The 22,967-nt window shown below is 40.3% G+C and overlaps 4 protein-coding genes across 6 annotated transcripts in view; 3 read left to right on the top strand and 1 right to left on the bottom strand.

The window, feature by feature from the left end:
- The window catches only part of lama4 (laminin, alpha 4), a 32,891-nt gene extending 32,134 nt beyond the window's left edge, over positions 1-757 (top strand). The window contains exons 39-40 of the mRNA XM_014410348.4: positions 31-150; positions 230-757. Coding sequence (XP_014265834.2) covers positions 31-150; positions 230-375 — 266 coding nt within the window. The 3' untranslated portion in view covers positions 376-757. The remainder of the gene's footprint in view (positions 1-30; positions 151-229) is intronic.
- A 1,007-nt stretch (positions 758-1,764) lies between these two features.
- Positions 1,765-16,235, top strand: tube1 (tubulin, epsilon 1). Of its 3 annotated transcripts, XM_004566223.3 has the most exons (12): positions 1,765-1,946; positions 2,119-2,192; positions 6,942-6,994; positions 7,111-7,168; positions 7,843-7,958; positions 9,403-9,524; positions 10,847-11,034; positions 11,152-11,324; positions 11,842-11,982; positions 14,258-14,398; positions 15,110-15,284; positions 15,703-16,235. In XM_004566223.3, the coding sequence occupies exons 1-12, from the start codon at positions 1,922-1,924 to the stop codon at positions 15,859-15,861; spliced, it is 1,425 nt and encodes a 474-aa protein (XP_004566280.1). In that variant the 5' UTR covers positions 1,765-1,921; the 3' UTR covers positions 15,862-16,235. The 3 variants fall into 3 exon arrangements, with proteins under 3 accessions (XP_004566280.1, XP_004566281.1, XP_076730404.1); XM_004566224.3 differs by lacking the exon at positions 2,119-2,192 and having other exon boundaries at positions 1,773-1,946; XM_076874289.1 differs by lacking the exons at positions 1,765-1,946; positions 2,119-2,192 and adding an exon at positions 3,217-3,385.
- A 58-nt stretch (positions 16,236-16,293) lies between these two features.
- Positions 16,294-22,885, bottom strand: ccn6 (cellular communication network factor 6). The gene is made up of 5 exons (XM_004566222.5): positions 22,748-22,885; positions 20,512-20,791; positions 18,573-18,809; positions 16,689-16,882; positions 16,294-16,575 (listed from the first exon to the last, which is right to left on the bottom strand). Exons 1-5 carry the CDS (start codon positions 22,793-22,795, stop codon positions 16,294-16,296), a joined length of 1,041 nt encoding a protein of 346 aa, XP_004566279.1. The 5' UTR covers positions 22,796-22,885.
- Positions 18,756-22,967, top strand: part of si:dkey-119m7.4 (solute carrier family 22 member 6) — a 35,189-nt gene continuing 30,977 nt past the window's right edge. The window contains exon 1 of the mRNA XM_076874288.1: positions 18,756-18,875. Within this exon, the coding sequence (XP_076730403.1) occupies positions 18,858-18,875 (18 nt within the window). The 5' untranslated portion in view covers positions 18,756-18,857. The remainder of the gene's footprint in view (positions 18,876-22,967) is intronic.

The following is a 22,967-nucleotide window of genomic DNA, read 5'->3' as shown; positions in this document are numbered from 1 at the left end:
ATGAAAGCGTTCTGTAATGTTTGGTTTCAGTGATACGGGATGCCAACGTTGTCCAGCTGGATGTGGATTCTGAGATCAACCATGTGGTGGGACCTCTGAGCCCCAGCTCCACAGATAGCAGAAAGCCTGTATTTATTGGTGGCACTCCAGGTGAGCTGGTGACAATTGCTCCTCCTGATTTTGTCCTGTCGGTATAAAGCTGTTAATAATGCCTTCTACCTCCTCTCAGATGGTTTCCTTCCAGAAAGTGCTGCTACCAGGAAGGCCTTTGTGGGCTGCATGAGAAACCTGACAATCAACAACAGCCAAGTAAACTTCAGCAAAGCGGTCCTGGTCAGTGGAGCTGTCAGTGTTGGAACCTGTCCAGCAACATAAGATTTCTGTGATCTCTAGCTCAGCAAAGCAATGACCAAATGCATGGTAGAAACCCCATATCATCAGTCTTTTTCCTTTCTGACACGTTTGTGTGCTTTTTGTGTAGAAGTTGTCGGTTTTTGTTTTTCACTCCCACCAAGAGTATGACCAAAACGTCCATTCAATCAAAGCAAACACCCGTTATAAATAAACAAATCAGATTGATTCCTCCAGTCCACAGTGTGAAGCACACAGGCACACTAACATTACTGTGTTACTGTATGTTCCTTTACTCCACTTCATAATCTTGATGGCACATGTTTTTTGTATAAGTTCATTTTCAAAGCTTTCCTTTTGTACTGTTTTATTTCTGATAATAAATAACATTTTACCTCCACTGAAACTTTTTTACATGTGTGTTCTCCTATAGTGCACTTGTTCATTTCACCAAAATCAGCTGAGACTGACTTAACAACCTCGTATATGCATGCAATATTGCACAGATATACTCAGTAAATTAAAAATGGTCAGAACACAGGAGTGTTTTCTTTTGGTTTTTCCCACAGTCCAGTGACATGTACATCCAAAGTGTCCACCCAATGACTCAGATGAAAATTAAACAACTGTCACAATCTTGTTAAAGGTAGTTAACTTGTTTGCAGTCAGTTTAATCAGCCACTAGATGGCGACACACACACATACACAACAATCCAAGCGGATCAGCAGTCTAATGGCTGTTTAGTTAGCAGTTGGATGGTGTACCTATCAAAGCGGCCAATAAGTATATGTCCTATGTGGGCGTGGAAATTAGAGCATGCTTGTGATGTAAGATGAAAAGTCATAAGTGTTCAGTAACTGTTTTTTGTTTGTTTTTTTCTTTAAAAATGTTTTTATTATGTTTTTACTCAGAAGCACACCATTTTCAGGGGGTAAAATATTTCACGACAGTTAAGACAGAAGGTGAAATAACTGGGAAGCCTAATCACAGACAAGCAATAAATACCAAGGCAAAACACTGGAAAACTGGTTGAAAACTCTTCGTTTTCTAATTGTTTTAATTTTGGAAAAACATATACCTACCTTAATTTGGCACCCACGCTGAGACACAAAATTCAACCATAATGTAACATCACTGACAAAATATAGTTTACAGTCTTAAATGCTTTTATTCTGCTTTTAAAAACCAGTATCTCATACCATCCTTTATTTTAACTTTATTAATGGGAGTTAAACTACAGAAGAGATTTTAATCATTTAATGTGTGGTTTCTACAAAACTGCTATATTATATTACTACAAACCTCCTGTTTTTTCTTTTTAAAAATGTCTTTATTGTTTGTTTTTGTTCGTCACACACACTTTTTTGGGGAGTGGGGGGGTCAGTGGCTGAAACGTACGTTCCGTTTCCATGGAAATGACGTCATCAATGCTCGACCAAACATAGCTAAGGCGCGAGGAAGAAGAGGTGTTCAAAAGTCTTGTGAAGATCTTATTGATGGATAACATAAACGGAACAGTCATTATGGATTAGCTTTTCACTTTTACAACGTGTATGGGGTGTTGTTGACATGACACAGTCCGTTGTGGTCCAAGGTGAGTGAAACTCAGCGCGGTAAATGACAGGTAGGAGGCTAGCTTAGCCCCCAGGTCGGTGTTTATGTCAAGTAGTTCCGTTTTATGTGACGTAGCTACATACCTTTAACAAATGAAATCTGTATTACTACTAATTGTGTTTTTTAAGTTAAACTGAAATTCCGTTCTGCAGTTGGACAGTGCGGCAACCAGGTTGGCTGCAGGTTTTGGGATCTTGCTTTGCGAGAGCATGCCCATGTCAATAAAGTAAGTGCAATTACATACACAGCACAGCACAGCACAACGAAGGTATCCGACGAATAATAATGAAGTCTGACTTGTTACGACAGGAAAAGCACATGTTTGTCTTTCTAATGTTCTGGTGACCCAGACTATACAACCAAAAACCCGTAGACACAGCATCTCTGGGTGAAACACAGCCGCTTTTAACGTTTTTATAATTACACCTGTGCTTTTGAGCTGGATAAGACAATACGTTACAGAGCTCAGATCATCTCAAGCTGGTTTCTTGAACACGAAAGGGGGTTACTGTACTCAAATGGCTACCAGAGCCACCATCCCTCAATCCAGTAGAGCACCTTTGGGATCATGTCAAGGCATTGTAGTAAAAGTACAAAATAGCAAAATGTAATTCAAGTACAAGTAACTTTAGTTAGTGTAGGAAAACCTTTAAAGTTGAGCATATTTAATCAACTCAGAGGAGAAACTCATTCAAAAAGCTGGGAGCAACAAACACCTTCAACTGTTAGCATTTCTTAAACTACAGCAAAAGTGTCATTAACCTCTGGCACATGCACCTCCAACAACCAAGGTGGGAAAACTGTCTGCTTTCCTCAGTCTGTGATGTTTGTCCATGTGTTAAGGGGGGGCTTGGAGGCTTTCCTTAATTTAATAAGGATTTGAGAGGTTGAAAAGGGCCAAATTGTGATGGCTAGACAACTGGTTGAGGTGTGGGTGCATGTGCATCACCTAGTGGGGGAACACATAACACCAGGATGCACTATGAGAAGGTGAGCTGGTGGAGGCGGTGGGATGCTTTGTGCAATCTTCTGCTTGGGAACCTTGAGTCCTGCCATACATATGGATGTTACTTTAACATGTAGCACCTACCCAAGCATTGTTGCAGACCATGTACACCCTTTCATGGAAACAGTACTCCATGATGGTTGTGGCCTCTGTCAGCAGGATAATGCACCCTGTCACAAAGCAAAACTTCAAGAATGGTTTGAGGAGCACAACAATGACTTTGAGGCATTTTTTTACCCCTCCAAATTCTCCAGATATCAATCTAGTCGATCATCTGTGGGATGTGCTGGACAAATAAGTCCAATCCACTGGAGGCCCCACCTCTTACAGGACTTAAAGGATCTGTTGCTAACATCTTGGTGCCGATACCACAGCAAACCTTCAGGGGGCTAGTGGAGTCAATGCCTCGATGGGTAAGGTTTGTTTTGGAAGCAAAAATGGGACTGAGACAATATTAGGCAGGTGGTCATAATGTTATGTCTGACTATTATCAGCAAATGTACATTTCTATTAGCATTATTCTAATTATTTTACACTGTATAAATTGGGACTCACCAGCTGTTAGTAGTGAACAGACCCAAACCAACTGTCTCCTCCCTGTCTCGCCACCATTTTCTGTTATACTTGTCATTGCAGAGTGAAAGATTTTGTGTTTGCTTATCTTTAGTTGGTAACTTATAGGGGTGGGGGGGGGAAATCGATACTATGTAGTATCGTGATATTTTGTTTGCTAATAATGTATCGATACAGGGACAGCAGAAATCGATATTTTGTTACCAAAAAAGTTTGTGGACTGGAACTCTGACTTCAGAGCATGTTGATCCTTTTTCTGAGCAAGAATCCTGACATTCCTTCACTGTCCAAATGTGTTTAACTTGTTTTTTTGGCAGCAATAAACATGACAGTTTACTTATTTTAATTTAAGACATGTTTTATTTTAATTAAGTTTAAAACTTTTTTATTTAATGTAAAATGTTTTGTTTTAATTTACTTTCAAGTTCTTCAGTTGCTGAATGGGCTGCATAGTTTTCATAAATTGCATAGTTCAGAATAGCTATAATTGTACCAGATGGTTGCATTCAGTTAAGTTGGACTAGACTGTAATACAAACCGTTCAGTTTGTCAACAATAAAACTGACTGAAATGAGAGAAAGACTGAGTGTGAGACTTTGATATTAGATAAAATGAATATTGATAAAGTTTACCTTTATGTACAGAATCTGAATATCGCAAAATATTTTAAAAAATTGCAATAATATCGTATCGTGCGTTAAGTATTTTGATAAGATCGTATCGTGGGATGTATGGTGATTCCCACCTCTAGTAACTTAGTCCACAGTAAGTGTTGATTATGTGCTTGAATCAGAATCAGTTTATTGCCAAATGTTGAGCAGGTTTACAACATTAGGAAATTGCTGCGGTGCTTCAGTGCAAACATAGTGTCATAAATAGCACTTAAATAGACATGAAAAAATAAAAGTAGGGATAAGAATTAAAAGTGCTACGTAGAAAGATATGTGCATGAGATATACATGACATATATACATGAGAATAAGAATTAAGAGTGCTACGTAGAAAGATATATACATGAGTGCAGGTGGTGATCAGTGCCAAACATGGAATGATGCAGTGACACAGCGTAGGGTCATGTGTTAGTGGTGGGAACAGTCATATGGTTATTGTTCATGTGTCCAACAGCAGAGGGGAAGAAACTGTTCTTATGGCGAGAGGTTCTGGTGCGAATGGACCGGAGCCTCCTGCCTGAGGGGAGCAGGTCAAACAGACTGTGTCCAGGGTGAGAAGGGTCAGCTGAGATCCGAGCTGCACGCCGCAATGTCCTGGAGGTGTACAGGTCCTGCAGAGATGGGAGTCTGCAGCCAATCACCTTCTCAGCAGAGCGCACAACACGCTGCAGTCTCTGTTTGTCCCTGATAGTGGCTCCAGCGTACCACACGGTGATGGAGGAGGTGAGGATGGACTCGATGATTGCAGTGTAGAACTGCATCATCGTCCGTGTTGGCAGGTTGAATTTCTTCAGCTGCCTCAGGAAGTACATCCTCTGCTGGGCTTTCTTGATGACGGAGGTGATGGTGGGCTCCCACTTCAGGTCCTGGGTGATGGTGGTACCCAGGAAGCGGAATGAGTCCACAGAGGTGATGGGGGTGTCAGTCAGGATGATGGGGGGGAGTGGGGCTGTGTGCTTCCTGAAGTCCACAATAATCTCCACTGTCTTCTGGGCATTCAGCACCAGGTTGTTGTGGCTGCACCAGGACACCAGACGTTCAACCTCCCTCCTGTAGGCAGACTCATCCCCGTCCGAGATGAGCCCAATAACGGTGGTGTCATCTGCAAACTTGATTAGCTTGACAGACTGGTGGGTGGAGGTGCAGCAGTTGGTGTACAGGGAGAAGAGCAGAGGAGAAAGAACACAGCCCTGAGGGGAGCCGGTGCTGATGGTCCGGGAGTCCGAGACATTCTTTCCCAGCCTCACATGCTGCTTCCTGTCCGTCAGGAAGTCAGTGATCCACCGGCAGATGGGATCAGGCACATTCATCTGGGAAAGCTTGTCTCGGAGATGGTCTGGAAGGATGGTGTTGAAGGCAGAGCTGAAGTCCACAAACAGGATCCTGGCGTAGGTTCCTGGGGAGTCCAGATGCTGCAGGATGAAGTGTAGGGCCATGTTGATGGCGTCGTCTACAGACCTGTTGGCTCTATATGCAAACTGCAGGGGGTCCAGGAGGGGGGCCGTGAGGGTCCTGAGATGGGAGAGAACTAGGCGCTCAAAAGACTTCATGACCACAGATGTCAGAGCCACGGGTCTGTAGTCATTTAGTCCAGTGATCCTAGGTTTCTTGGGGACAGGGATTATGGTGGAGGACTTGAAGCAGGCAGGCACATGACATGCCTGCAGTGAGGAGTTGAAAATGCCAGAAAACACTGGGGCCAGCTCGAATGTATCTATGTTGAGGAATTATAATGTATAGTGGGGTATTTTGCTTTAATAATCAGTGTGGGTGTTATTTGTTTCTCATCTTGGTGTAAATTTATAATTACCAGACTTTCCAGCCACATTGTCATGTCATTTTTAAATTGCATTCCAAACTGACTGTGACAGAAAAACAGATAAGTGTCAAACACTATTGTATAATACACATTGTAATTTTCTTCTCTGACTTGTGTTGTTGCGTTAAATCAATTCCAGCTCTGTTTGTCTGCTTTGTGCAGTCTGTTTGAGATGATGTGAGAGCTGTCAGTTGACGCCTCAGCAGACACGCCCTAAGTGATTCAGAGAATGCTTCTCTTTTTTTTTTTAATGATTAGAAAACCTCATTTTTCAGCGCTGTATTTCAGCTGGGTAGTTAATAACTCATTTCTTTAGTGTGACAGAGAGATATTTACCTCAGCTTTATCCAAGTTGTAATCATTTTGGTTTCCAGTTTAAATGTTAGCTGCCTTCTGTAGTTCATAAGCTTTAGGGATGTTGGTCTTAAGCACTAGAAACAATTTAATTTAATTTCCAAAAATGAAATCCTGATTTCACATGAATTTTATCATGGTAAAACTGAAAGTGTTCCAGTGATATGTGCAGTAATTCTTAGGGTTTAGGTAAAATGCATCAACTATGTAGAAACTACTGATTCACCATTTCACCAGATACCCAGGCCTAGTCTACTATAATCTTATGTTTAAGTGAATGAAAAATGTAGATGCAGCTGGTATAAACAAAAACAAAGCAAAATCAGGAAGAGTTCAAATACTTGTTCACAGCACTGTAGATTTAAGTGACCAAGAAAAACTTTCAGTAAATTTTTTAACATCTTATCTATGATAATCAGGGAAGTCATTATGTTTTCTCACTAAACCTTTGTTCTAAGGGATGTCTGTTTTCTGTGTGCCCTGTTTTGTCCTGTAAGAAACAGACATGACTCTCACAGCTCCTAAATCTTTTTTTTTTTCCTTCATCCTCAGAGGGGATTGTACGATGAAGCCCTCAATAGCTTTTTCCGAAATGTGGATTCCAGGTATGTTAAACCTGCTTTCCTCCAGTTGTTCATTGACGTATAAGTTTTCCAAATGTATTGCTTTTTTTTTTTTTTTTTTACCCTTTTTTTTTAAATCACTGACTGTCCTTTTCCAGGAAAAGTGACGGGGCTGCATTTGCTGTTGGTGGGAGAATCCAACACCTGAAGGCCAGGGTAAGTTCTAGAAGGACTCTCGAGTCCCTAATTTTTAGTTATTGTGTCAAAACTGGATAAAAATTAAGCAAATAAGAAGTTAGAACTTCAGAAATTTCAGAGTTGGTAATAATAAAAATAGATGTTAGCCTATGTGTGCAAACATTTTAACCTATGAAACATTCACAATAGCAGTGCAGGCATAGTCAAGTGTCTTTTACATGCAAAGCATAAGGCTTTGAATGTTGCTAGTATGGACTGATACTGAAGGTAAATTCTTTGTGAACATCTCTTGGTCAACTGTATCAAATGCAAATTAATTCCATATCTGATTCTCTCAGTCATTGAGTTTGGCTGTAGCTTTTGCTGTGCCAGAGGTGCCACGTCTTTCTGTTTCCATTAAATAAGCCTTCTACTAGAAATGAGAAAAGGGCTGCCACATCTCAAATTTCACCCTTTGGGGTTAACTTTGGCCCAAAGAAAAATGATAAACGGCTTTAACATGGATAATAATAAGCTTAAGACTGATTGATGATGCGTATTCTTTTCACATTTTATTTTGGAGTCGAGCTTACTGAAAGGTTCAGCATTCATTGGGTGAATTATGAAATGACTGGGGTAAAAGGAATGTGCTCAGTATATGATAGCATTGAAATGTATGAGCGGGCCTCATTTTCACATATTTGAATCCACAGGCGGTCCTGGTGGACATGGAAGAGGGTGTGGTCAACCAGATCCTGCAGGGCCCGTTAAGAGAAGTGTTTGATAGCACGCAACTACTCACAGACGTGTCAGGTTCAGGCAACAACTGGTAAGAGACAGACAAGCCCCAGGATGCCACCGAGCTCACGTGGACTTTACCAACTGTTGCACAACATAATTTAAATCCTGCTGGAGTTGTGTTACAGCTCACGTGCTGTTACACTATATGCAGTTCTAGTGGTATTCAGGGAATAGTCTTTGAAGAGATTGCAAAGAAAGTATTTTTTGGTAATTGTCTGAAAGAATTAAACATGTTTTCTTAATAATCCACTATATGTTGAATTTTGTATAATCTGAAAGAGGAACACGGGTGGCTTAACTGTTGTTTTTTCAGTTTTCACATTCTCAATTGTGCAGAGTATAATTTAGGGAAAAGATCAGCCTGATGTGAGTAGTTTCTCTGTATGGTTTCCCTGGTCTACCTACCTGAAATTGTAGGTAGACCAGGTCTCCATGCATTATTGTGAAATACAACTATGTACTATCTTTTTATCTAGTGTGTGCTCCAATGTGGGACTTTACAGGACCTCTTACAATTTTTTTTTCATATGTTAATGAGCCAATAGTCTATATTTTTCAAAAAAGTATATATCTCTTGTAAAGTATTTAATATATGACTCTAAGATTTCACAGATTCACAGATTGGAAATGGTCAAGCAGAAGGCCCACAGTGATATCAGATGCTATGGAATGTTATGGGATGTTAACAGGAAGTCTACTTGACACAGAGTTATATTAGCACACGCTTTTAATTTCTTCAAATAATCTTTATCTCCTGTAAATTTTTCTCAGCTGCCGGTGGCTTATTTTCTGTCTGCACAAAAAAGTGCAACTTGTTTACAGTGTAGCATTGCCTGTGAATGAACCACCAATGGATTATGTAGTCAATCCATGACGCCTGTGGTAAATCCTGTACTTGGCATGCCACAACAATTTGAGACTGTCAGTCTGATTCCCACAGTTTGTTGCTTAGAGGCGAGAAAGCCTTTACACTGCACGGCAATCTTTTTATTGGCCCACATAATTATACCCTATGTTTAAAATTCCAATATTGTTTTTACCATGAATGACTTTTGCACTAAACTCTTTTATATGTCCTACAACACGTATAACGTAGGGAGAGTTGAACTTTGACTCTTTTATCTTGCATAGTTTGTCGTAATGAAAAAAACACAAGAGCAACATGGGATGCTCCAGGACATCCTGACAGCCCCTTCAGTTGCTTTTGTCTGTTACTTTTCCTTTCCATGAACACACTAGCTACTGACAACTTCCTAACACATCATGCATGCTGTGGGAGCAACGGGCAGTCTGTCATGTTGATCACTCAATATAATTGCTTAATCTGACATAGTGATCATCATAAAAGATGAAAGTAATATGAAATCTGTCCTGAGCATTAAAAATTATACTTATCATTAATGTTCAATTTTTGGCATTATCTTATGATTAGGGGGGAAAAACCAAGGTATCGTTTTGTGCTTGTCATTCAGGGCAGTTGGAAACATGACGTACGGCTCGGCCTACAGGGAGAAGATAGTGGATAAGCTCAGGAAGGCAGCAGAGCAATGTGACTGTCTGCAGTGCTTCTTTCTCATTCACTCTATGGGAGGAGGTAAGGCTCTGATTCAAGGGCATCCTTTCATTCATGCTTCACAGTCCAGTACTCCAAGCTTTACTTCAATTAATTCATGTTAGATTTGTAGTGACAAAAAAAATGAATAAAGCCAATAAGAATACATTTGTGCATGATTTCATTTCACTTACTTAATTTTTGTATCTTTGTTGTCACGCACGTCACTTCTTTACTTTTAGACCTGTGTGAAGGCTGTAAGAGTAGTTAGCTGAAATAAAATAGAAACTAGAATTTAGAGAAAAAACTTATTGAAATAATATATTCAAATATTCATCCATCCATTTTATTTGTCTTATCTGTGACTGGGTTAAGGGGGTGCAGCAGACAAACCCAGACCTCCCACTCTGCAGCCACGTACTCCAGCTTATTCAGACCAGCCAACAGATATAATCTCTCTAGTGTCTCCTGGGTCTACCCCAGGGGCCTCGTCCACATTTCTAAGCTGGAGGCCATTCCCTGATGAAGCAACAGGACCATTTTGCAAAATGCAGAGATCAAATTCTGAGGCCGTTTGCTCAAAACCTAGACCCTCCTGGGGAGGCTGAGGAGTGCAATCCCCCTATAGTTGGAGCACACCTTCTGCTCCCCCTTCTTGAATATGGGAAACACCACTGCAGACTGCCAGTCCAGTTGCATTACCTCAATCTCCATGCAGAGGTGTGTTAAGTAGATATCCCCGCAACATGATGATTATGACATTCCTGAGCCTTCAGGAATTTTATCAACATCATCTAGTCCAAGGACTCTGCCACCGATAGTTGTTTAACTACCTCAGTGACCTTGTCCCCAGACTTGCCTCCTCTATAGAAGGCATGCCAGTGGGGTTAAGTGGGTCTTTAAAGTATTCCTTCCACTGCCTGACTATATACTCAGTTGAAGTCCGCAGTACTACACCCGCAGAGTAGAGCACTGCTTTCCTGACGATTCTCCAGAAACACTTCGAGGCAGACCGAAAGTCTTTGTCCAAGGCTTCACTGGACTCCTCCCACAACCTAAGCTTTTGCTTCACCCACTGCCCAAGCTATATTCTGCTTGGCCTGCCAGTACCAATCAGCTGCCTCTGAGGTCCCACAGGCTAACCAAACCCGATAGGTCTCCTCCAGCTTGATCGGTCCCTTCATCTTCAGTGTCCACGATCTGACTCAGGGATTACCAGGGATTGCAGCTCTACTGTTATACGTCAAAGTGTTACCTTAATTTTTCAAGCAGTGTAGAAATAAGATTTCAATTGTCATGTCAGTAAATTAAGGATTTTTCTGTAGACAGCTGATAATTAATTAGTTACTGACTATGGATTTAAGGTACTGGCTCTGGCCTGGGAACCAGAGTGCTCAGCTTGCTGGAGGAGGAGTTCCCTGAGGTGTGTCGCGTTGTCACCTCCATCTATCCATCTGGGGAAGATGACGTAATCACCTCACCATACAACAGTGTCCTTGCCATGAACAAGCTCACAGAGCACGCTGATTGTGTCCTGCTAGTGGAAAACCAGGTTTGTGGATTCAGAAATGCCTCCCCTCTCTCCCTGCAAATGTCTGTGCAACGCACATAAATGAAAACTGTCAAACTGAATGTGATTTCTTCTTTTCCCTCATTTCTCCCCTTCCAGTCATTGGTTGACATTGTGAACAAGATTAAAGTTATGTCCCATGGTACAAAGCCTGGTTTAAATATCAAGAGAAACAGCGCAGTCACCTCTGGACAGGAAGGCCTCAGTGGGGCAGAAAAACCCTTTGATGCTATGAATAACATTGTGGCTAACCTGTTGCTCAATATTACCAGGTATAGTATTACTGTTTGCTCATATACAGTAGAAGCCCGTGTGCTAAGGAAAAACATTAACACCCTTTTGACCATTTTTTCTAGTCCATAAGATTGCCATAATAAATGCATTAGTATCCATTCTCTTCATAATAACAGTCAGTAAAGCCAGTTTGGGCTTTCATCTGCAGTCTCCTGTCTGTTTTAATTTTGGCCCTTTGAGTCAGCCAAAGTTGGAGCATAAGACACTAACCAGAGATGTCAAAGCATTTCAGGTGTTTATCGCGTGATGCTATCTTATCATTAAAAGCTTCTGTGAGAGTCCTGCAAGGGCTTGAGAGTCAACCTGGAGATTTGGTGCTGTCACACAAGTCAACTTAGGAAGTTATTTATGAATAAAAGTATTTTGATCTTTTGCACAGTGCTATGTATCAAGAAGATATTCTAGATTTGCTTCTTTTAGTTATCCCTAATTAGTGGAACTTAACGTTATTATGCAGTCAAATTGAGCATGTCATTATAACTTTTTTATTTGCAGCTCAGCCCGGTTTGAGGGCTCCCTCAACATGGATCTGAATGAGATTACGATGAACCTGGTGCCCTTTCCTCGTTTACACTACCTGGTGCCCAGTCTCACACCCCTCTACACATTAGCAGATATTAATGTGCCCACAAGGAGGTAAGCCTTGTGCCCATCGGTGCAGTTATTTTTACCTGACAGTTGTTGTGTGTCCTGCAGAGCTCCTCCTCACATGAACCCCTCCATTGATGACTTGACCATTTAGAAGTGGTTTCGGTTGGTTTACACCGTAACTTAAACTGTCATTTGTAACATGATGATGAAACAGCACCAGTCAAGCAGGACTGACTCACGATTTCCTACAGATGGGGTGGCTGATATGGTTAGTGGCATAATTTAGATTCAAATATTTTCCTGATATGAATCATGTGAAAGAGTATAGGCTGAAGCTTGCAGCTTACATAACTCCTGTCCCTGACACCATTCTAGACATAAGGAACACAACCACATCCTTAACATCTGGTTTAAACACAAAATCACTATGAAAACAGAGAGAAATGATTGACCGTTTGCCCCAAATTCAGATGAACACTAAACATGACATTTTTAAATGGTTTCAGTGTGCTGCACATTTCAGTTTTGTCAGGACAATAGTTCCAAACTCCTGTAAGAAATACACAATAACATCATTGGTTTTGTGTTCATCCTTCATTCATATCCACACCTTGTGCATATTCGGTGGTAATTGCCTATTGTATTCTTTGTACTTAATTGAAATTATGTTATGCTACTAAATTTTTGAATTCAGGATATTTAATTGAATAAATAATGGATTTTTTTGTTGTTATTTTTTTTATTCATAGAGTTTGCAATATTATGCAAAGTCAAAAAATAGAATATATTTCAACATTTTGGTTTTCATAATTTCTATGCAATTTCCATTTCAGTGGTTTTATCCAAATAAGCCATACTTGGTTAGTCTTTTTTTTTTGTAATTGTACTGTCATGACCTTTAACATTTACCAGGTAACAGAGGCCTGTAGAATCTCAGTTGTAGCTCTTGGGTCTTTTGGATTTCCTCTGAGCATTGCATGGTGTGACCTTGGGAAGAATTGTGGTGTTCTTTACACACTCCTAAATGCTTCAGTTTACCAATGAGTGGCAAACTGCCCAAATGTCTGCTTTTACAGTGGTAGAGTGAAAAAAGTGAAACTTGCTCATGATCAATTAATTATCTCCTATAAAAGCTTTCTTTTTAAAATGATTCTATGAATGACCTGGTTAGTCTATGATTTTCAACCCAAAGTACAAACACCCCACAGGTTAGTGTCCAAGTGACAGATTAGCTTGTCTGGTCACAAAAAAATTGGAAAAGTAAAGAACCGAATGCCTCAAGTTTGAGCAGAAAAGTTATCAGTTAGGTAAAAGTAATAGATCAGATGTAGAATTAAACTGCCAAATAATAAACATATATTGTCTAATATTTACATTTGTTTGATGGATATTTAATTGTGACAAACATACAAGAAATACAAAATCAGGAAGGAGGCAAACACCTTTTAACACTTCTGTTAATATAAGCAGTGATGCAGAAGTGGGGAAACAGCTGGAAAATAGAGGCGTAGCTAAGAGTTGTGAATGGTTTAAATAATAATCCAGTACTTAATGATTAATAGTTGAGAAATTCTGCTGATCATTACTGAAAAATAGTATTAAAGTAAGATCCAGTTCAAATAGGTTTAACACTTTACATTCGACCTTGAGTTTGTATTAAATATAAAGCTTTTTTTTTTAATGAACTCACCTGATCTGAATAACCAAGTTACTAAAAACTCAGAATAACACTTTTCTTCCTAGTTAAACAGAAGCGTAAGAGTTTAAAACACCACAAAGCCCCAGCTTTCTTTTTATTATGTGAAAAAGCGGCAAGTTCAATTTTAGCTTTCCAGATGTAGGATTTAAAAAAAAAAAAAAAAAAAAAACACCAATCTGCCTACCTCCTCCCAGCAACAGCTGCCACAAAAGTGGCCTTGTGTGGGCCACAGAGACCTTCTCTCCTCCTATGAAGATGCTTATTGGTCAAAAAGAGTGGTGGTTTTACTGGATAACTCCCAGCAGTAAATAAATGTGACTGTATGAATGCAGGGCATGGTGTTGCTTAAAAATATCTCGCCTGCTCTTTGGGACTTCCCTACATAAATAAAGGTGCAAACATTCTTCTATGCCAAACACTGCCGTCTTGGTTCCCAGTCTTTTTGAACTTCTGATAAAAATCTTCAAGGCATGTTCAGTTAAAATCGGGTTCATTGAGGCTGGAAGAAAAAGCTATAAAAGGAATATTTAACATGATTTGATGCACATTCATTTCTTGTAAAGTTGATCAACTGATACAAGCATTTCTTTTCTTCTCCTGTCTTCCAACCGTGCGCTCTAGACTGGATCAGATGTTCAGCGATGCCTTCAGTAAAGACCACCAGCTAATACAAGCTGACCCAAAGCACAGCCTGTACCTGGCTTGTGCCCTCATGGTCAGGGGTAACGTGCAGGTTTCTGATGTCCGCAGGAACATCGAGAGGTCAGAGGAAAATCCTTTATTTCTGTATATAATTCTACACCAAAAGATGTAACGATTTCATGCAACCATTCCAACGTACCCAGTGATCCACACACTCACCTTTTCCCATAGTATACCCATTGAGCACTAGCAGTAAGTCATGATTACTGCATTCAGCCACAAGCTCTTACTATATTCTCCTCTAACCACTGCTCTCACAGAACTCCTTTTCAGTTGGCACACACATTTTGTACTGTGACTGTTGTGTTAAAATTGTTGGCAAAAGAGGTAGGAGGAGGAAGGAAGTACATATATATATATATATATATATATATATATATATATATATATATATATATATATATATATATTATACTTAATGTACAAACAGGACTAAGTATCTTAACTATAAGGATACTTGTAGATGTTGGTAGTCCTCTAATCTGCAGACAAGTGAAGTTTTTTTTTTTTTTTGTTTGTTTTGTTTTGGGTTTTTTTACTGTTTCATTTCCAGTTGTTTGATTGTTGTTAAAGCTAGTGAAGTAAATGTGCTTGGTTTCTGGATTTAAAGTCATAGCTCCTAGCTAGGGAACTGTTCACATATTGATTTCAGGATAAAGTACAGTTTAAAGTACAGTAAACTGAGACTAAACAAAGTCTTTTGGTTGTCATGTGAAGCTCACATGTTAAACATTACATATACAGCTATTTTCCCCTCTCTCCTGGCTTTAGACTGAGACCATCACTGCCCTTTGTCTCATGGAACCAGGAAGGCTGGAAGACGAGTCTGTGTTCAGTGCCTCCCGTGGGACACTCCCATTCCCTGTTAGCTCTGGCCAACAACACCTGCGTGAAGCCCACGTTCATGGAGCTCAGGGAACGCTTTACCAAGCTCTACAGGAAGAAGGTGCGTCTCAAGCTGTCTTTGTGAGGACATTCTTTGATAGTAATGCATTCCCAGATCTAATAACTTAAATTTTACTATTACAAACCTATGGTCTACTCTTAGCCTAAACCTAATTCTAGCTTAAACCCTAAACCTTTTAACCCATCTGTAAAATGTAGCTACAAAAGATAACTTGGCATATAGTCTACCTGCACTGGTTTAAGTTTAGAGGCATACATGGATTTCAAAATGTGTATTTTCTTTTATTTAATTCAATATGTGGTGCAGGTACAGCCACAGAAAACAAAGCAGTTTGTCTTCAGGTGAAATGATATCTCAGGTTTATTCTTCAAGCTTATTGGCAAATGCATATCAGCCTCTAAATCTGACAAACACATCAGTCAGACTCAGTTTTAATGTTTTGTTTTTTTCATTTTAGGCTCACTTACACCACTACCTGCATGTAGAAGGGATGGAACAGAGCTTCTTCTCAGAGGCCATTGCCTCTCTCAACTCACTGATTGAAGAATATCATCATCTGGATGCCACCAAGGCCAGACTCACGCCTGATGCACCCAGACTCTCCATCGCCAGATGAAGGTCTGCTGTGCTGTGAATCTGGGAATCAAACTCACAGAACTGAAGCTTTTACATATCAACGTTATCTAATGTATGGCATGGTCAAAGTGTTCCAAACAGCACTTAAAGAGAACATCAGTTTAATCTACTCTAAAGCTTCTATTTGCTTTTCCAAGCTCCCTGATTGTTCTGTTATGAGGTAATGTTAAAGCTAGTACACTGGCCATATTCCTTGTTGTTAGTGCACATACCTGTCCTGAAGAGTGCTCCATAAAACTTTGTTTTGTTTTTTTAATGATCTGTTGTTCTTCTTTCTCAAAATTAGTTTTGTTTTTGTCCTTTTGGAGGTGCAAAACTGTTACTAAGGGAGAATTAAAGTGTATGTGTGTTTCAGTCCTTAGTTTCTCACAGCGGGGCTTGCACCACTCTGCGTCTCTGACGTTTGGGGTCCTTAGAGTAAACGCAGGTCAGAAAACATGTCGCCCGGATCGTTGCACTTCCTCTGACACACACAGGACGTTATCCACTGCATCTTCCACTGTGTGTTGGAGCCTCCTTTGCAGGTGAAGTTGACCTTGATCATGCGTGACTTGTTGGGGACACAGCAGCGCTTGTCTGTACACACACCGCAGTATGTGGGCTTAAACTTCTTGTTGCTGGTACAGCCAGAGAGAGTCAACTTCTCTGCTTTCTTTGCCTGGAATTTGGGTCGGCACGTCTTTCCCTTTGGCACCTAGAAGTAGGAATAGCAATTGGTGTCTTTCTTTTTAAGAGTTTGAGAAAAAAAACTTTAAAAATTAAATAAAAATATTAAAGATTCAGACAGATTAAAGCTAAAGATGCCACCTTGACACTCCTGAGCACGCTTTTCTCACACGGTTGCAGCAAGCACAGGCGGCGGTCTTTCCTCATCTCACACTTGCTGTTATCATTGTTGACACGTACAGAGATGCCCAGGCCACAGGTCTTGGAGCAGGGACTCCAGTGGGTGGTCTGGATTAGGCAGTTCCTCTTCCAGGCTAAAGGAGGGTCCCTGTAACCTTTCAGTGTTACAGTTAAAGGGTACTGTGTCAAGCAAAGCACAGATCAGAATCATTCCAACAAGCTGCTGTGTCTCCATCAGAGATGGGCAGTAATCTATTAAAAGTAATGCATTTCTGTAATCTGATTACTTTTCAAGTAACAAGTAAAGTAAGGGATTACTGTTACTATACCATAAGCATGCTGCGTTACTGATTTTGTTTGTTAATGTCTCATGACAATAGTGGATAATATCGAGATATTATCCACTGTTGATCTGCGGCAGAGAGTACATCCATGCAGTGTTTAAGGCTTGGAATTACTGACATTACTTCTAGTTTGATTCTGTAAAAAGTGACATAAACATTAGCGTCCGCCGTGCACTCTACGTGGGAAGAAAACTTCTTTCTACAGTGAAAAATTAAACTTCAAATTATTTATTTCTTGCTGTGTTTTTCTTGCATCTATTTGAAAGAGTGAGAGTAAACGCAAAAATTATTTTATTTTAAATGCTGGAATATGCAGAACATAGGTTTAAATGTTAAACAAATTTCTTCAACTCAGAGAATGTTGCATATAATTTAATTTTTGCTTAATGCAATGTGTATAAAGTTAAAAGATTAAAACTAATAAAACAAGTTTGAAAAAGAGACTTTTTGATTTGATTCAATTTTATATGATGGATTATGCAGGAAAAAAAATTTGAATTGGCTGAAAGGTCTATTGCATTATTACATATGTATCATGTTTTTAAAAAGTAAATAATAAAGTAACTAATTACTTTTGAAAATAAGTAATCCGTAAAGTAACAGGATTACTTTGTGGAGAAGTAATCAGTAATTAGTAACAAATTACTATTTTCAAGTAACTTGACTAATACTGGTTGTGATTAGGTGCTATAGAGCCTTATGGGAGCAGTCCCATTAATCAATTTTGAATTCATTATGATATGAAATTGCTACTACATAGAAAAGGACAAAAAAATTAAAAGATCTGCATAGAAATGTAACACAAAAGAATCTGAAACACTGTAAACATACCAGCTCACTACACAAACTCAGGCATTCTTTTACATGTAGCTATCTTTACATATTATTATTATTATTATTATTACCGGAGCCGTCCACTAGCACCAACACTTCTCGAACCACAACCAGATCAGACCCACAAACACCAAAATAAAAGCTTCTTTTGTTATTAGATCACCCTCAGAACTTTCCCATCTCGTTAGTGCATTTTTGTGACTATAGCATCATGCTCGTTTGCGCCACTTAGTAAGCTTGTCGTGTCTTTTCTTGACATTTTTAATCAAAATTAAAATGTTTCAACCAAATCTCAACGACAGGGACGATGAGTTTTTGCTGGGTGGGAAAGTGCTTTGTTTTTTCACAGTGGCAAATCACTGTATGTGACTCAGATAGATCATGTGATAGATCTGGTTCAGCTACATGCCACGCCAATTAAATAAGCTTTGCCGTACATCAAAGTGACATTTTTATGGCTTTTAATAAAAACCAACTTGTTTCTCTTCCTTTTCCTCCTCTAACTGGAATCATATGTGTCAGACAGTTTAACCACAGGCAGTCACACCTCACACTGACAGTACTGAGTAATGAGGCTCCCCCTTCCCTTCCAGCTACCTAACAGCAATTAGCATTCCAGGCAAGACAGTCTGGCTCTTCTCCATGAATTCATTCTCTAAACACACACCTGACATGTAGATAGTGTCCTGCTGGTGCTTGTTTGGGCTCTGGCCACTGCGAAGGCCAGCTGGCGTGTTGCTGATCAGTGGTGCAGAGCCTAAGAGACCAGCAGGCTTCTGGATGAAAGCAGGGGTACAGCCGATGGCTCCAGCGATGCATGTACACTTGTAGAGGGGGCTGGACTGGAAGGATTCTCCATTCTCATAGTGGACCCCATTCAGGTCACAGCCTACCGCCATCATGTCTGAAGGAATGAGAAGAAACATGCTGGTGCAAATCTCAAACTCTGATTATGGTGGATCTTAAGACTGTAATGCAAATTAATATCTTTTTTGTTTGTTTGGGGGTTTTTTGTAAACCAAGAATTTTACTGTGTCTTTTTCCCCACAAGCATACAAAATATGAGATTTGGGTGCAAATTAGCTTTTTTAAAATGGCATATTCCTTTATGCTGGCATTGATTCCCAGCCTAGCACGCAATTTGCACATTTCGAATGATGACATGGAATGTAAAAACATGTTTTTGCCAGTGGTTTTTGACTCACGTAGGTGGAATTGTTGATTGGAGTTTAAGTTTCCCACTGAGGTTTGTAAAAGCCCCTTCAGGCTTCTTCACACTTGCATATTTTTTTTTAAAATGCTTTCCCGTTGAACCGGTTTAGAGCGGCCTCCTCTGAAGCCACTGTGTGGCTTTATGCAAACACTAAAAAAACTAATTTAAACATACAACTTTTATGGTCTTTCCAAATGTTGTTTGGCTCATGGTAGAGTAATTGTGATTTGCACTGCTTTAAAATATGCCATTCACAATATATCCATAATTCTGTTACTGTTGCAACACATGTAACCCTGCGACAGCAGCCCCCTGGGGCTGAATCCTCAAATATCCTCTTGACGCTGAATCCAAAAGTGAGGCGAGCCCCATAGACTACTGTTTAAAACCAAAAAAATAACAAAAACATGTTTATAAGTTGGTACAGAAAGGTGTTTTGGTCTCAGTAGCTAATATTTCCCTTCATAAATTTTCAATAACTAAACTTTTGAGCTGTATTAAAGCTTAAAGTGAGAGGTGAGGTTAGTTTGATCATGATTATTATAGGCTGTTGTGTGCTACAGACCATTCTCTCAGGAAGTCTTTAGTTTTTGGATAATAAAATTCAAATATTTTGTTGGTTTGTCAGCATTAATTAGCAGCTACGGTGCAGCTATATTTATCAGCTGCATTAGTTAAAAATAATCCAGTCTGCACTTGTGCGGTTATGGATGCAGCTTAGCATTAGCTTATAACTTAACCTGTGGTCTAAAAGTATATCCATCCATTACAGTTGCTCTGCAAAGAATGAAGATGGCCATGTCTATGAAGCTAAAGTCAAGGCTTCAAAATACTAAAACGCAAACCAGTGGGTGATGTTACTATAGCCATGTCCAACTTTTACAATGTTTGACCACCTGCCAACAGCCAGCATCACACTGCCATAGTTGTAGGAAGTAAAGCAGCATGTACCCCTGTAATCAGAGCTGGACTGGTAATCTGGCACAATGGCCCTATTCCCGGTGGGCCGAAGCGCCGATCTGAAAGGCTGCTGCACACTGGTCATACAAGCACTGACAGCAGCCCATTCATTCATATTTATTACAAATCTTTTTACGAGCTTGTAAAGGTTTATAATAATAATGGATTGCATTGCTGGGCTCGAACCAGCAACCTTCCGATTATAAGACGAACTACCAACTCTTGAGCCACGATCACCCCACGAGGAAGATGAAACAAACGTGGTAAGATGGAGGGACATAATAACGAAGGATCCGAGTAAAATGAGTGGCTGCTTTGACCATGAGTCACTGCTGCAGTGCAACTAAGGAAGCCTGATTAAAACCTGTGTTGGGCCCCTTGACTCTTTATTGCAACCCTGCCTGCAATCAAGTAAAAGACCAGGTCCACTCACATGCACACACTCCAACCTCGTATCTTGGCTTGTCTGCGGAGAAGTCACAGTACATGCCCTTGTGTGGGTCGCACACGTCCCTCTCGTTGCACGGCTCTCCAATTTGTCGGGCGCAGCTCTTACAGCAGCCGCACCCATCCAGGACAGAGCTGACACCAGGGGCACAGTAAGGTCTCTGCCGACACTTGCAGGGCCACTGGCAGAATTGGCGTCTCTCTGTCGTAGCCCGTCCACCCTGAGGAGCTTGCAGCTGCCCATTGTTCTGCGCCCTGCTGAAGCACTGAGGGGAAAACAGCCAGAAAGAGTCAAATTTTTGAATTGGCAGTACTATTTTTATTTTATTATTATGATGGAGATGATAGGGGAAATGTACAGTAAAAAACGCTGCTCCTCGAACCAGTAGCTTTTTTTAAATAAATTGACAGTTCAAATAATAAAATGTTTACATGTACCAGTAACGTCTATCTGCTTCCTGTCTACATTCACACCCATCTTTCTGGACCCTCCTTGTCCAACCAGGTTTAGTTACTCTGGAAAATGTTAAAGTAGAACTCTTTAGTGTTCAGTGCAGACACTCTAATGGGAGACTAAAGGAACAAGATGCCTTTGCATTTTACTGTAGTGCTTTTTACCAGCCAAGGTCAATATTTTGTGTCAGATATCTTTTAGCCCAGCTTGAGGGAGATGAAAGTGAGGAGACAGATGATGCCTCAAAGGTGCTTTTAGTTTTTCCCCTGGACTGGAAAAATGATCTCATTGCCACAGGAGTAGTAACTCCATGATAGGCCCTGGGGCGTTTTTTTTCCTGGGGTCCCTTACTGCCACGTTGTACTAGAGCAGACATAAAATCTCACTCTGTCTTTCGTTCTCTCTCTTATACACACACACCACAGCAGGCCGGTCCACATGTTTGATTTGGCAGTTTTACGCTGGATAATAGTTATTTGAGTTATTTGAATATACTTGTTCTAAAAAGTACATGTTTTCTAAATTTCTCTAAAGCTGCTAACAGGATATGACTTTATGGTGCAGTGAGTGCATGTACCCCTTATTTAGAGTGGTGCACATGTCTTTTGGTCAGTGCCACCATCTCCAAACCATATATCATAGCAGGTCTCCCTGCTGTCTTGTAACCCTTGCCTTTCCCTCTCACTGCTATCTTTAAGTATTAAGTGTGTAACAAATCACACTTAACACCCGTCTCCACCCACCCCACTCCACCCTGCCGGTTTCTCTTCTTCATCTCTCTTGTGTCCATTGCTTTGGATGGTTGACTTCAGGTATTTAAACCTATCTATCTTTACTGTCTGTGTCTAAAAACCACGAGTAAAATCCTAACTGCAGTGGCTTTACTCAGATCCATGTGTTAGCTTTAGCTAAAACACATTTAGCCACTTAATTTCTGATCATCTTTAATAATTATCAGAAAAGATTGAAATTTGTTCTCTCTCTCACACACACACACTTTCAGGTTTGAGGCTTAGACATGTCTAATACCCATCATACTTCTAGTTTAGCATTGTCATTGTAACTGTGCAGGGACAGTCTGGTTAAGGGGAACTCGGCTCCTCCCAGTCTTTCTTGCTTTGTATTTTTCACTGCTAAGTGCAAAACAAAACAAAAATTCAAAATAGAAACAAAAATCTATAAGAAACCTTTCAACAAAGCATGACAGCCAAAAAATTCAACATCTAACATAGTGACACACTGCACAGAGCTCAGAGCAGTGAGAGGCCAAAATGTCTTAGATATTTCAATATATTCCAGTCCTTGAATGTCCATGTTTACCTGATGGTATTTGCTGTGATGAAATCCAGCCATGGCACCACTTGTGCTCCAAATACCCCTGGTCTCTCAGCGCTTCCAAGGGTTACTGAGGGTTATGGCAAAAATCTGAAGCCTGTCTGCCAGGTTTGCTGAATGAGCTCATTTCATGGTGTGAAAATGAGTCCACGGGAGCTTGAACTGCAAAGGCTTCCCAATTTTGTCATCTTTTCTTACTTCACGCTTCTAAAATAAGCCCTACACTAAAGCCAGTAAACTACTAAAGCCTACATACAAATAATGCTATCAAACAGTCAATTCTGAACGGGGTGTTTTGGTATTCACTTGCAGTCAGGTATCCCAGCTGACTGCTTTCCTCTGGATTTATATATAGCAGTTTCTGAGTGGCATCGAGTGTTGTCTTATCTGCAGTCTGAGGGAAAAAAAGGTGAAAGGGTAGTGCTCTTCTTACCTGTTGAGCAAAGATGAGCAGGAGGGAATGGCAGAGAAGCAGTAGCATCTCTCAAGTGGTCAAGGTTTGTGTGAGATCCAGGAGAGAGATGGGGTGACGAGGGAGCAGGAAGGTGGGATTGAGGGAGGGAGACTGGGTGCTGGAAGAGGGAGAGGATTGGAATGGGGTGGGGTAGGGAGAGATTGCGAGAGCTGACCTGACTGGGGAAGGCCACAAAGCA

Source organism: Maylandia zebra, linkage group LG15 (genome assembly GCF_041146795.1).
Source record: "Maylandia zebra isolate NMK-2024a linkage group LG15, Mzebra_GT3a, whole genome shotgun sequence".
NCBI classification, from domain to species: domain Eukaryota; kingdom Metazoa; phylum Chordata; class Actinopteri; order Cichliformes; family Cichlidae; genus Maylandia; species Maylandia zebra.
The sequence above is the reverse complement of the archived record's forward strand: the minus strand, read 5'-3'. Positions and strand labels throughout refer to the sequence as shown.